The sequence below is a fragment of the Vicugna pacos genome, chromosome 27 (genome assembly GCF_048564905.1).
Source record: "Vicugna pacos chromosome 27, VicPac4, whole genome shotgun sequence".
Lineage (NCBI taxonomy): Eukaryota > Metazoa > Chordata > Mammalia > Artiodactyla > Camelidae > Vicugna > Vicugna pacos.
Genome location: NC_133013.1, coordinates 7208177 through 7225396, shown reverse-complemented (window position 1 = coordinate 7225396; position 17220 = coordinate 7208177). Strand labels below are relative to the sequence as shown.

The 17220-nt window shown below is 55.4% G+C and overlaps 1 protein-coding gene across 1 annotated transcript in view; it reads right to left on the bottom strand.

Annotated features, from left to right (window-relative positions):
* Positions 1–7988: 7988 nt before the first annotated feature.
* LOC116286037 (uncharacterized) overlaps positions 7989–17220 on the bottom strand; it is a 61802-nt gene continuing 52570 nt past the window's right edge. Inside the window, exons 12-21 of the mRNA XM_072950671.1 lie at positions 15570–15705; positions 14158–14256; positions 13274–13334; positions 13126–13161; positions 12984–13051; positions 12768–12862; positions 11529–11599; positions 10399–10561; positions 9807–9880; positions 7989–8199 (exon numbers count right to left, since the gene is read on the bottom strand). Of these exons, the coding sequence (XP_072806772.1) occupies positions 8071–8199; positions 9807–9880; positions 10399–10561; positions 11529–11599; positions 12768–12862; positions 12984–13051; positions 13126–13161; positions 13274–13334; positions 14158–14256; positions 15570–15705 (932 nt within the window). The 3' untranslated portion in view covers positions 7989–8070. The remainder of the gene's footprint in view (positions 8200–9806; positions 9881–10398; positions 10562–11528; positions 11600–12767; positions 12863–12983; positions 13052–13125; positions 13162–13273; positions 13335–14157; positions 14257–15569; positions 15706–17220) is intronic.

The following is a 17220-nucleotide window of genomic DNA, read 5'->3' as shown; positions in this document are numbered from 1 at the left end:
CTTTCTCAGTTACGAGGATTTCAATGGGCATGCTAAACAGGAGAATCACCTGGCCTCAGCAAGGGAACAAGTCAAACGAGTGACGACACAGGACTCTGCCTCAGTGACCCAGGAGCAACCCCAGGTGCAGGTCGTCAGGAAGGAGTCAGCAGAGCCAGGAGAAGCCAGTGTGGAGCGAGGGCTCACCCTCCGCACGCTATCTCGAGAAACCCACAGCCAAAGTCTGCGGGCCTCGGCTTCTGAGCACTCCCTCGTGGCTTAGGCAGGCACCCGCCAAGGTGACGGGCTCCAGGGACAAGCAGCCCACTGGCCCCTGGGGAGATTGAATTTGAAAGCGAACGACACTCCAGACCCGTCACAGGACACACAGTCTGGAGATGAGGGCGGGAATGGCTTCCGGGAAAACAGGAAGCTCACCTTTCCCAGGACGACGTCCAACGGAGCACGGCCACCCCACTTACCTGGGCCTCCGGGGCCGCCGCAGGCGGGCGGGAGCTGCCGGCCAATGCCGGGGCCGGGCCAGGTCCTACGTGGGCTGAAAACCACAGAAGGGATGGAGGATTAGGCTCGCCTGCGAAGACTTTGCTGAAGCCACACAAAACCTGGTGAGCCTTCCTTCCCCGGATCCCACTCGTCCCCGCATCAGACCGAGTGGGAGACAGGTCTCGTGACCCTGAGGGAGACACCACAGGCCACGGGTTCAGGTGTCTCTTCCATAGCCGATCAACGGCCGTGGAAGGTCAGGGCTCCACACGCTGCAGACAATGGCAGGGGTGGGCTTCTCCTTCGGGGAGCCCGGAACGTGCTCCCTGTTGAAGGCCCGTGTGCAGAACTGACACGCCTGCCTTCTGTCACAGGCCTCTTACTCCGTAGCACTCTACAAGGGACACCTCCTCCCCAGGGCAGGATTGGGGAGGGTAAGAGGCGGTCCATCAATTGCGTCCGCTAAGGCACCAGGGGAGCACGGCCGAGAGCCCAGTCAGGGTGGCCCATGCCCTGGGAGGGACCTAGAGAGCGATCTGCCCTTCTCCTGCAGTGACGCAAGGAACAAACAGAGGAATCTACGCTTTCATCTTACCAAGTGGAGTATCCGGTACAGGTGAGCGAGGCTGGACAGGGCCCAATGGGGGCCCAGCTGGTGGTGGCAACACGGGCCGGTCCTTGCAAAGGCCGGGATGCTGCAAGGGAACCTGCAGGGCAGAAGGGAGAGCCGTGTCAGGCGACAGAAACGGAGCGACCACCGACAAATGCCGAAACCCAACGCATCAGCTGTCGGCACCGGGCACCCTCCCCACACCCCGCCGGGTGCCCACCCAGCAGCACAGTGCCCCACGCTCCACCCAGCCCTCTGGGGCCTGCAGCCGGCAGCCCGGGCCGCGCAGCAGGACACGGGGGGACAACAATGGCACCACACGACGCCCCCGCTGTCGCCCAGTGGACGAAGCCAAGGGTCCTGCCTGCGAGGATGCACACAGAGCTTCCAGCACTCTGACTAAAGCAGCGCCTTCACAACAGGCAGCCCCTTTGGGCAGGACAGCCCTCCTCGCCACCACCCCAGCTCCACGGGAGCTGGCCCGGCGCCGACCAGGAACACGCAGAAGGGACGGACGTGAAAAGCTCGTCCTCCACACGTGCAATCAGAGCCGCACCTGGGTCACCGCTCTGCCTCCAGGACCCTGCCTGGCCCTCTCCTCCCCCCCCCCCCAACGAAGTAATCTCCTCCGACCTGCAGGGGCTTCCCCTGGGCGCAAAGTGCACTGGGGAGCTGGGTACCCCGGAGTCCTGCGGGGGAGCTGCCCAAGTGCTCCTGAAGGGACAACGCTGCCCACAGGAGGTAGTCACGCTCCGCTACAATCACCGCTATCCTCAGGGACGTCTGGGTTTTCAGTGCGCTACGAAGCGCGCACTACTTGTGTCCTTCGGCAAACTCAAGTGGGATGTCTGGATCCCACAACTGACACCAAAAGGACCCTACTAGCCCGGGCGCAAAATCCCGCGGCGTGTCATGCTGACGCACAGGAGCAGCTCTGACAGCTTCCAGGGCAGGGCAGGCCCGACCAGGCGCAGGGCTAGGGAGCACGTCGGGAGGACGCTGCTGCGCGTCGCAATTCCCCTGCAGGGAAGTAGGCCTCTTCACTGCGGGCCACTTTCCCTGCAAGCCTCTATTTCTTACTACAAAAGCAACATCTACCCAGAGTACAACTGGACGCAGCGGGCCAGGCACATCTCCGTCCCGAGAATAGACGGTCACGGGTTCTGACATTTATCCCACACCAAACAGGTAGACTCAAAGCTGCACAAAGCACACAGGACAAAGCTGGAGGGAGGGCTTTGCCCCTTTCTCAGTTACGAGGATTTCAATGGGCATGCTAAACAGGAGAATCACCTGGCCTCAGCAAGGGAACAAGTCAAACGAGTGACGACACAGGACTCTGCCTCAGTGACCCAGGAGCAACCCCAGGTGCAGGTCGTCAGGAAGGAGTCAGCAGAGCCAGGAGAAGCCAGTGTGGAGCGAGGGCTCACCCTCCGCACGCTATCTCGAGAAACCCACAGCCAAAGTCTGCGGGCCTCGGCTTCTGAGCACTCCCTCGTGGCTTAGGCAGGCACCCGCCAAGGTGACGGGCTCCAGGGACAAGCAGCCCACTGGCCCCTGGGGAGATTGAATTTGAAAGCAAACGACACTCCAGACCCGTCACAGGACACACAGTCTGGAGATGAGGGCGGGAATGGCTTCCGGGAAAACAGGAAGCTCACCTTTCCCAGGACGACGTCCAACGGAGCACGGCCACCCCACTTACCTGGGCCTCCGGGGCCGCCGCAGGCGGGCGGGAGCTGCCGGCCAATGCCGGGGCCGGGCCAGGTCCTACGTGGGCTGAAAACCACAGAAGGGATGGAGGATTAGGCTCGCCTGCGAAGACTTTGCTGAAGCCACACAAAACCTGGTGAGCCTTCCTTCCCCGGATCCCACTCGTCCCCGCATCAGACCGAGTGGGAGACAGGTCTCGTGACCCTGAGGGAGACACCACAGGCCACGGGTTCAGGTGTCTCTTCCATAGCCGATCAACGGCCGTGGAAGGTCAGGGCTCCACACGCTGCAGACAATGGCAGGGGTGGGCTTCTCCTTCGGGGAGCCCGGAACGTGCTCCCTGTTGAAGGCCCGTGTGCAGAACTGACACGCCTGCCTTCTGTCACAGGCCTCTTACTCCGTAGCGCTCTACAAGGGACACCTCCTCCTCAGGGCAGGATTGGGGAGGGTAAGAGGCGGTCCATCAATTGCGTCCGCTAAGGCACCAGGGGAGCACGGCCGAGAGCCCAGTCAGGGTGGCCCATGCCCTGGGAGGGACCTGGAGAGCGATCTGCCCTTCTCCTGCAGTGACGCAAGGAACAAACAGAGGAATCTACGCTTTCATCTTACCAAGTGGAGTATCCGGTACAGGTGAGCGAGGCTGGACAGGGCCCAATGGGGGCCCAGCTGGTGGTGGCAACACGGGCCGGTCCTTGCAAAGGCCGGGATGCTGCAAGGGAACCTGCAGGGCAGAAGGGAGAGCCGTGTCAGGCGACAGAAACGGAGCGACCACCGACAAATGCCGAAACCCAACGCATCAGCTGTCGGCACCGGGCACCCTCCCCACACCCCGCCGGGTGCCCACCCAGCAGCACAGTGCCCCACGCTCCACCCAGCCCTCTGGGGCCTGCAGCCGGCAGCCCGGGCCGCGCAGCAGGACACGGGGGGACAACAATGGCACCACACGACGCCCCCGCTGTCGCCCAGTGGACGAAGCCAAGGGTCCTGCCTGCGAGGATGCACACAGAGCTTCCAGCACTCTGACTAAAGCAGCGCCTTCACAACAGGCAGCCCCTTTGGGCAGGACAGCCCTCCTCGCCACCACCCCAGCTCCACGGGAGCTGGCCCGGCGCCGACCAGGAACACGCAGAAGGGACGGACGTGAAAAGCTCGTCCTCCACACGTGCAATCAGAGCCGCACCTGGGTCACCGCTCTGCCTCCAGGACCCTGCCTGGCCCTCTCCTCCCCCCCCCCCAACGAAGTAATCTCCTCCGACCTGCAGGGGCTTCCCCTGGGCGCAAAGTGCACTGGGGAGCTGGGCACCCCGGAGTCCTGCGGGGGAGCTGCCCAAGTGCTCCTGAAGGGACAACGCTGCCCACAGGAGGTAGTCACGCTCCGCTACAATCACCGCTATCCTCAGGGACGTCTGGGTTTTCAGTGCGCTACGAAGCGCGCACTACTTGTGTCCTTCGGCAAACTCAAGTGGGATGTCTGGATCCCACAACTGACACCAAAAGGACCCTACTAGCCCGGGCGCAAAATCCCGCGGCGTGTCATGCTGACGCACAGGAGCAGCTCTGACAGCTTCCAGGGCAGGGCAGGCCCGACCAGGAGCAGCGGTGGGGAGCACGACGGGAGGACGCTGCTGCGCGTCGCAATTCCCCTGCAGGGAAGTAGGCCTCTTCACTGCGGGCCACTTTCCCTGCAAGCCTCTATTTCTTACTACAAAAGCAACATCTACCCAGAGTACAACTGGACGCGGCGGGCCAGGCACATCTCCGTCCCGAGAATAGACGGTCACGGGTTCTGACATTTATCCCACACCAAACAGGTAGACTCAAAGCTGCACAAAGCACACAGGACAAAGCTGGAGGGAGGGCTTTGCCCCTTTCTCAGTTACGAGGATTTCAATGGGCATGCTAAACAGGAGAATCACCTGGCCTCAGCAAGGGAACAAGTCAAACGAGTGACGACACAGGACTCTGCCTCAGTGACCCAGGAGCAACCCCAGGTGCAGGTCGTCAGGAAGGAGTCAGCAGAGCCAGGAGAAGCCAGTGTGGAGCGAGGGCTCACCCTCCGCACGCTATCTCGAGAAACCCACAGCCAAAGTCTGCGGGCCTCGGCTTCTGAGCACTCCCTCGTGGCTTAGGCAGGCACCCGCCAAGGTGACGGGCTCCAGGGACAAGCAGCCCACTGGCCCCTGGGGAGATTGAATTTGAAAGCAAACGACACTCCAGACCCGTCACAGGACACACAGTCTGGAGATGAGGGCGGGAATGGCTTCCGGGAAAACAGGAAGCTCACCTTTCCCAGGACGACGTCCAACGGAGCACGGCCACCCCACTTACCTGGGCCTCCGGGGCCGCCGCAGGCGGGCGGGAGCTGCCGGCCAATGCCGGGGCCGGGCCAGGTCCTACGTGGGCTGAAAACCACAGAAGGGATGGAGGATTAGGCTCGCCTGCGAAGACTTTGCTGAAGCCACACAAAACCTGGTGAGCCTTCCTTCCCCGGATCCCACTCGTCCCCGCATCAGACCGAGTGGGAGACAGGTCTCGTGACCCTGAGGGAGACACCACAGGCCACGGGTTCAGGTGTCTCTTCCATAGCCGATCAACGGCCGTGGAAGGTCAGGGCTCCACACGCTGCAGACAATGGCAGGGGTGGGCTTCTCCTTCGGGGAGCCCGGAACGTGCTCCCTGTTGAAGGCCCGTGTGCAGAACTGACACGCCTGCCTTCTGTCACAGGCCTCTTACTCCGTAGCACTCTACAAGGGACACCTCCTCCTCAGGGCAGGATTGGGGAGGGTAAGAGGCGGTCCATCAATTGCGTCCGCTAAGGCACCAGGGGAGCACGGCCGAGAGCCCAGTCAGGGTGGCCCATGCCCTGGGAGGGACCTGGAGAGCGATCTGCCCTTCTCCTGCAGTGACGCAAGGAACAAACAGAGGAATCTACGCTTTCATCTTACCAAGTGGAGTATCCGGTACAGGAGAGCGAGGCTGGACAGGGCCCAATGGGGGCCCAGCTGGTGGTGGCAACACGGGCCGGTCCTTGCAAAGGCCGGGATGCTGCAAGGGAACCTGCAGGGCAGAAGGGAGAGCCGTGTCAGGCGACAGAAATGGAGCGACCACCGACAAATGCCGAAACCCAACGCATCAGCTGTCGGCTCCGGGCACCCTCCCCACACCCCGCCGGGTGCCCACCCAGCAGCACAGTGCCCCACGCTCCACCCAGCCCTCTGGGGCCTGCAGCCGGCAGCCCGGGCCGCGCAGCAGGACACGGGGGGACAACAATGGCACCACACGACGCCCCCGCTGTCGCCCAGTGGACGAAGCCAAGGGTCCTGCCTGCGAGGATGCACACAGAGCTTCCAGCACTCTGACTAAAGCAGCGCCTTCACAACAGGCAGCCCCTTTGGGCAGGACAGCCCTCCTCGCCACCACCCCAGCTCCACGGGAGCTGGCCCGGCGCCGACCAGGAACACGCAGAAGGGACGGACGTGAAAAGCTCGTCCTCCACACGTGCAATCAGAGCCGCACCTGGGTCACCGCTCTGCCTCCAGGACCCTGCCTGGCCCTCTCCTCCCCCCCCCCCAACGAAGTAATCTCCTCCGACCTGCAGGGGCTTCCCCTGGGCGCAAAGTGCACTGGGGAGCTGGGCACCCCGGAGTCCTGCGGGGGAGCTGCCCAAGTGCTCCTGAAGGGACAACGCTGCCCACAGGAGGTAGTCACGCTCCGCTACAATCACCGCTATCCTCAGGGACGTCTGGGTTTTCAGTGCGCTACGAAGCGCGCACTACTTGTGTCCTTCGGCAAACTCAAGTGGGATGTCTGGATCCCACAACTGACACCAAAAGGACCCTACTAGCCCGGGCGCAAAATCCCGCGGCGTGTCATGCTGACGCACAGGAGCAGCTCTGACAGCTTCCAGGGCAGGGCAGGCCCGACCAGGAGCAGCGGTGGGGAGCACGACGGGAGGACGCTGCTGCGCGTCGCAATTCCCCTGCAGGGAAGTAGGCCTCTTCACTGCGGGCCACTTTCCCTGCAAGCCTCTATTTCTTACTACAAAAGCAACATCTACCCAGAGTACAACTGGACGCGGCGGGCCAGGCACATCTCCGTCCCGAGAATAGACGGTCACGGGTTCTGACATTTATCCCACACCAAACAGGTAGACTCAAAGCTGCACAAAGCACACAGGACAAAGCTGGAGGGAGGGCTTTGCCCCTTTCTCAGTTACGAGGATTTCAATGGGCATGCTAAACAGGAGAATCACCTGGCCTCAGCAAGGGAACAAGTCAAACGAGTGACGACACAGGACTCTGCCTCAGTGACCCAGGAGCAACCCCAGGTGCAGGTCGTCAGGAAGGAGTCAGCAGAGCCAGGAGAAGCCAGTGTGGAGCGAGGGCTCACCCTCCGCACGCTATCTCGAGAAACCCACAGCCAAAGTCTGCGGGCCTCGGCTTCTGAGCACTCCCTCGTGGCTTAGGCAGGCACCCGCCAAGGTGACGGGCTCCAGGGACAAGCAGCCCACTGGCCCCTGGGGAGATTGAATTTGAAAGCAAACGACACTCCAGACCCGTCACAGGACACATAGTCTGGAGATGAGGGCGGGAATGGCTTCCGGGAAAACAGGAAGCTCACCTTTCCCAGGACGATGTCCAACGGAGCACGGCCACCCCACTTACCTGGGCCTCCGGGGCCGCCGCAGGCGGGCGGGAGCTGCCGGCCAATGCCGGGGCCGGGCCAGGTCCTACGTGGGCTGAAAACCACAGAAGGGATGGAGGATTAGGCTCGCCTGCGAAGACTTTGCTGAAGCCACACAAAACCTGGTGAGCCTTCCTTCCCCGGATCCCACTCGTCCCCGCATCAGACCGAGTGGGAGACAGGTCTCGTGACCCTGAGGGAGACACCACAGGCCACGGGTTCAGGTGTCTCTTCCATAGCCGATCAACGGCCGTGGAAGGTCAGGGCTCCACACGCTGCAGACAATGGCAGGGGTGGGCTTCTCCTTCGGGGAGCCCGGAACGTGCTCCCTGTTGAAGGCCCGTGTGCAGAACTGACACGCCTGCCTTCTGTCACAGGCCTCTTACTCCGTAGCACTCTACAAGGGACACCTCCTCCTCAGGGCAGGATTGGGGAGGGTAAGAGGCGGTCCATCAATTGCGTCCGCTAAGGCACCAGGGGAGCACGGCCGAGAGCCCAGTCAGGGTGGCCCATGCCCTGGGAGGGACCTGGAGAGCGATCTGCCCTTCTCCTGCAGTGACGCAAGGAACAAACAGAGGAATCTACGCTTTCATCTTACCAAGTGGAGTATCCGGTACAGGAGAGCGAGGCTGGACAGGGCCCAATGGGGGCCCAGCTGGTGGTGGCAACACGGGCCGGTCCTTGCAAAGGCCGGGATGCTGCAAGGGAACCTGCAGGGCAGAAGGGAGAGCCGTGTCAGGCGACAGAAACGGAGCGACCACCGACAAATGCCGAAACCCAACGCATCAGCTGTCGGCTCCGGGCACCCTCCCCACACCCCGCCGGGTGCCCACCCAGCAGCACAGTGCCCCACGCTCCACCCAGCCCTCTGGGGCCTGCAGCCGGCAGCCCGGGCCGCGCAGCAGGACACGGGGGGACAACAATGGCACCACACGACGCCCCCGCTGTCGCCCAGTGGACGAAGCCAAGGGTCCTGCCTGCGAGGATGCACACAGAGCTTCCAGCACTCTGACTAAAGCAGCGCCTTCACAACAGGCAGCCCCTTTGGGCAGGACAGCCCTCCTCGCCACCACCCCAGCTCCACGGGAGCTGGCCCGGCGCCGACCAGGAACACGCAGAAGGGACGGACGTGAAAAGCTCGTCCTCCACACGTGCAATCAGAGCCGCACCTGGGTCACCGCTCTGCCTCCAGGACCCTGCCTGGCCCTCTCCTCCCCCCCCCCCAACGAAGTAATCTCCTCCGACCTGCAGGGGCTTCCCCTGGGCGCAAAGTGCACTGGGGAGCTGGGCACCCCGGAGTCCTGCGGGGGAGCTGCCCAAGTGCTCCTGAAGGGACAACGCTGCCCACAGGAGGTAGTCACGCTCCGCTACAATCACCGCTATCCTCAGGGACGTCTGGGTTTTCAGTGCGCTACGAAGCGCGCACTACTTGTGTCCTTCGGCAAACTCAAGTGGGATGTCTGGATCCCACAACTGACACCAAAAGGACCCTACTAGCCCGGGCGCAAAATCCCGCGGCGTGTCATGCTGACGCACAGGAGCAGCTCTGACAGTTTCCAGGGCAGGGCAGGCCCGACCAGGAGCAGCGGTGGGGAGCACGACGGGAGGACGCTGCTGCGCGTCGCAATTCCCCTGCAGGGAAGTAGGCCTCTTCACTGCGGGCCACTTTCCCTGCAAGCCTCTATTTCTTACTACAAAAGCAACATCTACCCAGAGTACAACTGGACACGGCGGGCCAGGCACATCTCCGTCCCGAGAATAGACGGTCACGGGTTCTGACATTTATCCCACACCAAACAGGTAGACTCAAAGCTGCACAAAGCACACAGGACAAAGCTGGAGGGAGGGCTTTGCCCCTTTCTCAGTTACGAGGATTTCAATGGGCATGCTAAACAGGAGAATCACCTGGCCTCAGCAAGGGAACAAGTCAAACGAGTGACGACACAGGACTCTGCCTCAGTGACCCAGGAGCAACCCCAGGTGCAGGTCGTCAGGAAGGAGTCAGCAGAGCCAGGAGAAGCCAGTGTGGAGCGAGGGCTCACCCTCCGCACGCTATCTCGAGAAACCCACAGCCAAAGTCTGCGGGCCTCGGCTTCTGAGCACTCCCTCGTGGCTTAGGCAGGCACCCGCCAAGGTGACGGGCTCCAGGGACAAGCAGCCCACTGGCCCCTGGGGAGATTGAATTTGAAAGCAAACGACACTCCAGACCCGTCACAGGACACACAGTCTGGAGATGAGGGCGGGAATGGCTTCCGGGAAAACAGGAAGCTCACCTTTCCCAGGACGACGTCCAACGGAGCACGGCCACCCCACTTACCTGGGCCTCCGGGGCCGCCGCAGGCGGGCGGGAGCTGCCGGCCAATGCCGGGGCCGGGCCAGGTCCTACGTGGGCTGAAAACCACAGAAGGGATGGAGGATTAGGCTCGCCTGCGAAGACTTTGCTGAAGCCACACAAAACCTGGTGAGCCTTCCTTCCCCGGATCCCACTCGTCTCCACATCACAAATATAGGATTGTAAGTGTCCTGACTCTTCAGGAAGAGACCATATTTCTCTAGTTTTGTGTTTTGGGACTTATCATCAGCTGTGCAAGTTCACGGCTTAAATTAGTTGGGAGAAATCATTAGCGGTGCTTCATCCGTCAGAGAGCCCAGATTATGGTGTATGTTGAAGATACGTAGTAGTGATGTTTTTGCCTTCTGTCAGACCTTTTCTCTGTAAGATACTCCTCCTTTCTAGGTCATGATTGGGAAATGACATAGGCTATGAAATAAATGTGTATCCTAATTACCTAAAAGAATGTTACAATTTACTCAATCTGATTTTTCCAGGCATTGGAAATTCTTAGCTTGGCATCTTCCATTCTTCTGCAGAGACTCAACAAGAAAATAGACATATGCTTTCATCTTACCAATGACTGGAGATATAGGTTGTGGATAAGGTCCTAGAAGGCACGTGGGTCGTCTAGGTGCCAGTGGCCTGTATCTAATGAATGGTTCTGGTGGACATCCCCAGGGGTAGAAATCTTCCCATGGTGCTGGGATAGTTCTGGGGCCTCTTCTAGGCCCATAGTCCTGCAGAACAAGAGATGCAGTTTTTAAATATATCAGTATTATTGGAAAAGAGAGAAACACCAACTGGAACAGGAATAGTCCCCAAGACCTTCAAATGCACCAGGGTTCTAAAGAACAGCATCCGTGCCAGAAATCTCTACTCTCCTGTGTCGCCGTGTGAGCTTATGGACGTTTTAGGCCCAGCAGTAAGCCACTGCCAGTGTCTGGAAATGTAGGGAGGAAAGGGGCTGGTCCTGGGGCATCACAGAGACAAGCATGCTTCTACCCCTAGTGCCACTCTCCACTCAGCCCTTCACCAGCACAAAAGCCCCTTGTTTACATATTATGAGCAGAGAGAATGAGAGAGAATGGTGGTTTTAGGTGTTACCTTTAAGTCTTTAATTCATTTCAAGTCAACCCCCTTGAAGAGCATGTGACAGGGATTTAAGCCTTTTACACGGGAGCATCCTATTTTCCCAGCACCATTTATTTCAGACACTGCCTTTTCTCCATTTAGTACTGTTGGCTCCCTTGTCAAATGTCAATTGACTGTATTTGCGTGGGTGTATTTCTGGGCCCTTGAGCGTGTTACATTGGTGTTGAGTCTGTTTTCATGCCAGTTCTGATACCTATAGTTTTATGATACAGCTTGAAATCCAGAGTAGTGGTGCCCCCACTGTGTTTTCTTTCTCAGGGAGACTGCTTTGGCTCTCCAGTAGAGAATTCATGTAACTATTTAGAGTGTTTTTCCTACTTTTATAAAAACATGAAAGTTTCCACCAAAGATGACCAGCTGTGTGTTGAGGCCTTTGGGAAGATCCAGCAAAGAGTTTGCTTTTGAAAAGTAAATGACACAGCAGACCCATCACGGAACACACAATCCAGATGCAAGGCAGGAGAGGGCGATTGGAAAGACAGCAGATATCTCCAGAGATCAAATCCCAACACAAAGTGATCACTCTGACACAACTGGAAACAAATCACTTACCTGTGTCTCCTCGGCCTCCTGAGCACGGAAGTCGCTGCCGTTCCTCACAGGGGGGCCACCAGGCCCTGAGGCTGTAAAGGGAGAGCAGCGCTGAGGGTGGGTCCTCTCTGACAGAGGCCGTGGGGGGAAGCATGAGCCGTCCATGCCCTCCCCCAGGAGCTGTCACTCCTGCCCGCGCCCCGGGCTCCGCACAGAGGCCGCAGGTCCCCCTCATGTCTCAGGTGACCCCGAGGACGAGGAGAGGCTGGACCCCTGACCCGTGATGAGGACACCACAGAGCCCTGGTTCAGGTGTTTTCATAGCTAATCACCCTGGATGGGAGCTGAGGGCTCAGATCCCTGGAAATCAACACTAACACAGGTGGCTCACAATGCAGTTCAGGGGAAACCAGTCTCTGCACAGGCTACATATTAAAGTGAGAAGTGTCTTTCATAGAAACAGCATAACAACCCCTGACCATGAGCTGCACCTCTCCCTCCTCAGCCCGCTGGTAAGCTGTTACAATCCTCGTCCGATAGGACATGTCTTGTACAAGTGACTGCGTGTTATGTAAACATTTATGAAACAAGTAGCCTTAGAAAGACTAATATTGTAATAATCAGCAGAAGAACGGTGAATTACACGGAGAACCTGTTGGAAGACTTTAGAGTTACACGTGTGACTCTAGAAGAGGGAGACTACGTAGTCATGTCACTTCCTAGCGGGCTACTCTAGGTCACCGTGCAACATTTCTTATAAGAACGAAGGGACCTGCATAATTAGTAAAGAAATGCCTGCTGTCTTAAAGCAGATCTTGAATAGAATATTTATCCACCAAGGCAAATGAAGAAAAATTTTTTCTCATCAGGACATACTGCCTTCATTCCAAAACTCTGTGCATGTTATTTTTCTCAACTACAAGGAGAAAGCAGCCTTCAACACCGTGTCCAGGCTGGAAGAGAGTGCTGACACTCATGTCTTCTAGCACACAGAAAGCAGCCATGCCAGCCAACCAAGGGCCTGGAGGGTGGCCCACAGTCCCTGGAGGGGCATGAGCTCCACTGCTCACAGGAGACAGAGCCCTGCTGGCTGGCAGCACGTGAAGAAAACATCTTGTCACCCAGCTGAGAACCTGCCCCCTGTGGTGAGTGTGTGGTGTGGTGTCCAGGAAACCCAGCAATCACCCACGGGGACAAGAAGCCCACTTGGAGGCTTTTGCAGCAGAAATGAAGCTGCTGCAGTTCACAGTGTGCTCCTTACGTCTCAGGGAAGGATGCAGCCTGTACGGTCCTCCTGGGGTGGGCTCCTGCCTCATGTACTTCTCTGCCTGCCTCTGTATGCAGATTGCATCCAATCTTAAAGACACAGAAAGAATGGCTTCAATGAGAATTACATCATCAATTCCTCTTCTAGACACAAAACAGCCAATCCTTAAAAATCTCAGAACACCCTTAAAAATGTGTGAAAATTCTGTACCTCTGTTTCAGGTGGGCGGCCTCCCTTCTAAGCTCAGTGTTTTCCCTCTCCAGCTCCCGAGCCCTGATCTGTGGGGGAAAACACATCGATGTTCAGCTGTGGCAGACTGTGCACAAAGGGAAGGAAGGAAACAAATTCTTACCCAGTTGTCTTGGGACTTCTTCTTGGCACGAGTGATCTGAAAAAGTCAACACATCAAGAAACACCCCATGGCAAGTGGTTCTCAGGACCACAGTAACCGTCTGCTTCAGGTGCTGAGGACTCCGTGTGTCAGGAGGAAGGCAGGTTACCTGGAGTCTCAAGGCGATGTCTGCTCCCTGCATCTGCCTGTGACATTCCTCAAGCCTTCTCCTACGAGTTACAAATTGTTTCATAAGAGAAAACACAATGCTGGGCATGCTGTTAAATAACTTGCTCCAGTCCATGTTATCTGCACTACACACTCACATACAAGACACACTGCACACTCACACACTCACACACAGTATCTCATCACGTTATCTGCAATGCACACTCCACATATCATCTCACCACACAAGACACACTGCACACTCACACACAGTAACTCACGTTATCTGCACTGCACACTCACACACAGTATCACCACACAAGACACACTGCACACGGCTGTAGAAGCTATCACTGCAGTCACTCCTTCTGTCACTATTATTTTACGTCTGCCAGGTTCTGCGCTGACACAATTTCCTTTCCCGTTCTCAACACTTCCCTCACTTATCCTGTGTTGAGTATCTTTCATCATAAACCTTGAATCTTCTTTTCCTTACATCCTTATCCTATTTCTCAGGCTTACAAGTGGGTCTCTCCAGTGACATGGTCATATTTATTGGTCCAACTGATGCTACACCAAACTGCTTACCTCAGGTTGAGAACAATTTATAGCACCTTCAGAAACATCTCTGTGAACTGTCTTTCCACTCAGTCTGGCCAGCATTAAGACCAGGAAATTCTTAGTAACTTAATACTTTTTAAAGTTAAACCTTTAATTTAACATGTGTAAAACTTAACATTTTTTCTTCTGTGTGAAGTATCTATACAAATCTCTTCTAAACATGTGTTTTGGTCTGTGTGTGATATTGTGCCTGAACATTTTAGAAAAGTTTTTAAAAACCCAACAGTGGTGTCGGCGCCGCAGGTGCACAGGAGCTGAACTCACTTGTACTGTCGTGTCTCATCTTCAGCCAGTTTTGCCTTCTCCTCTGCTGCCAATAGCTGCTGCTTCTCCACCAGCTCACATCCTTTCATGTCCACCTTCCTGAGAGGGGAAAGAAACTCTGCAAAATTCTGCCAGTTTCCCTCCCAGAAATTGGAGGGGAACAATTCAATGTTCCTTTTGCCCTTCCCCATAAGTGCTCAGACTGACAGATACAGAGGAAAGAATTAAAGGCCCCCACTAATACATATGAAAAAGCTACACTGAGGCCTCTGGCAAGTGTTTGGTATCTGGCCTTCCCTTCAGCGTCCCCACACCTATTCTAATCTGTGCATAAAGTAAACACACAGGAAAAGCCCACATGAGGTGCACTCTGCGCCCCTCCTTGGCTCAGGCTCCTGTGACGGGGACAGCGCGAGTTCACGTTTCAATGTGGGACTCAGGGTCTGACCAAGTCTTCACTACCAAACACATTAGGGTGAAGCAAGCGTTCATGACTTGTTTGATTTCTCCCACAGAGAGCCCTGATTTCAGTCAAAGCTTGGGGCAAACCTGGTTTTTCAGGGAATATGAGAAAATGTTTGGTTTTGAATGTGGGCTAATGGGTGTGATGTCCATGACCTCTCCCTGAGAATGACAGGAACTCTGTACAAATTATGAAATCCATGCTCAAATGTACCAAATTGCTAACAAGCCAGGAAGGAACATGAGGCCAAAACTGCAGGGGAAGCCACTGAGATGCAGAGCAGTCCGGCAGCTGGTGCCCCCCCCCACATGGGCACCACAGTCAGATGGCTGGAGCTCGCAGCCTGTCAGCGCAGGCAATCCCTAGTGACACCTGCAGGCCTTAGCTGGGATCCATCAGAGCTACATGCCAGGAATAAAGCTGGACAGCAGACACACTGGCCTCAGGAGGGCTGGCTGCACTGACTGATCTCAGCTGCTAACTGGGTTAACAGGATGTAGCACTGCTGGTACCCTGATCACCTGCCAGCTGTCATGCCCACCTTCTCTGCAGCAAATTAACCTCACACCAGGCCTCAAATTTTCTCTATTTTCTACCCCATATCTAGAGTTCAGTAAAAATGATAGACACATGGCAGGTCATGACAGTATGATGCAGTTGAAACCTAAGGACAATAAAAATGGATCTGGGGGATCTAGATAATGAAGTGACTAAATCTGGCCCAAGAGCCCGCTAAGATCTCAAACTAAATACAACAAGAACTCTGGTAACCAGTCAGAACGAACAGAAGCAGCAGGTTACAGAAATCAAGGCAGAAAAGTCAACACAAATCTGTGCTGGCTGAATGTGGTAAAGGAAATATGGTGGTTAAGTATTCGGAAATATAATATCTACGTGATTTCACACATCCATCCACACATTTGTCATAATTAACATGGGAACATCTTACTCTTCAACGTGCCCGTCTGTCTGTCCAGAAGTATCTTTAGGGAAACGTATTCTCCGCTCCAGCCTCTGGAAATTGGCTTCCTCTCCTGTCACAGATCCCAATGTGGCATGGTGGTCTTGCATTTTCTTTTCAAGTTCTGTGAACATGAGACAGTTTGTCTTTGTATGTGCACTCAACAGCTTGGCTGTGCTGGGCAGTGGAGAAAGGAGAGAATCCTGAATGCAGGAACCCATTTTTTACCTTCCCAGTGTAAACTCATGTCTACTATAGGTGTGTCTCATTTTATTGTCCTTCCCAATAATGCATTTTTTAAAACAAATTGAAGACCTGTAGCAACCCTGAGTCCAGCAATTTTATCGGTGACTATTTTTTCTGACAGCATTTGCTCATTTCTTATCTCTGTGTCACACTTTGGTAATTCTTGAAATACTTCATTCTTTATCATTTTCATTAAAATAGGCATGACATTCTTTTAAGGCAAAGCCTAAGCCAGTGGAAGTCCCTAATTCTCAGCAATTCTGCAAGCCTGAGAGATGAAGAGGCTACAAAAGGAAACTCTGAAGCCAGCAGGGATTGGTCCATGAAGTTTCAGGCAAGATTCCATCTCCACTGCATACCTGTGCAAGGTAAAGCAGGAAGAGCTAAACCAGACGCTGCTGCACGTTCTCTAGGAGATGAAGCTAAGACAGCTAATAATGAAGGTGGATACACTAAACAACAGATTTTCAATGCAGAGAACTGCAAGGGGAAGCCATCCAGCACTTTCATAGCTGGAGAGGAGAAGTCAGTGCCTGGCATCAAAGCTTCAATGGACAGGCTGATTTTCTTGTTAGGGGCTAATGCAGCTGATGGTTGTAAAGTTGAAGCCAATGCTCATTTAACATTCTGAAAATCCTCTGTCCCATGAGAATCATGGGAAATCTATCTGTGCTCTATAAATGGAATAAAGCCTGGATGACAGCACATCTGTTTACAACATGAATATTTTAGCCCACTGTTGAGAACTAATACTCAGAAAAAAAAATTCTTTCAAAATATTACTGCTCATGGACAATGCACCAGGTCACCCACGAGCTCTGATGGAGACATATGAGATGAGTGCTGTTTCCATGCTTAATATGACATCCATTCTGGAGCCCATGGATCAGGAGTAATTATGACTTTCAAGTCTTATTTAAAATACATTTTGGAAGGCTTTAGCTGCCACAGACAGTGATACCACTGATGGGTCTGGGTAAATAAATGGAAAACTTTCTGTAAAGGATTCAGCATTTTAGGTGCCATTAAGAACATTCATGATTCATGAAAAGAAGTCAAAATGTCAACAACCAGGGTTTGGACGGAATTGATTCCAATCTTGATGTGTGACTTTGAGGGGCTCAAGACTTCAGTGCAGGAAGGAACTGCAGATGTGCTGAAAACAGCAGGAGAACTAGAGTTAGAAGTGGAGCCTGAAGACGTGACTGAATGGCTGCAGTCTCATGATAAATGTGCATGAATGAGGAGCTGTTTCTTATGGACGAGCAAAGAAGTTGTTTTCTTGAGATGGACTCTACTGGTGAAGATGCCGTGAAGAAGGTTGAAATAACAAAGGACTTATAAGAGTGCACAAACTTAGCTGAGAAACTACCACAGGGTTTGAGAGGATTGA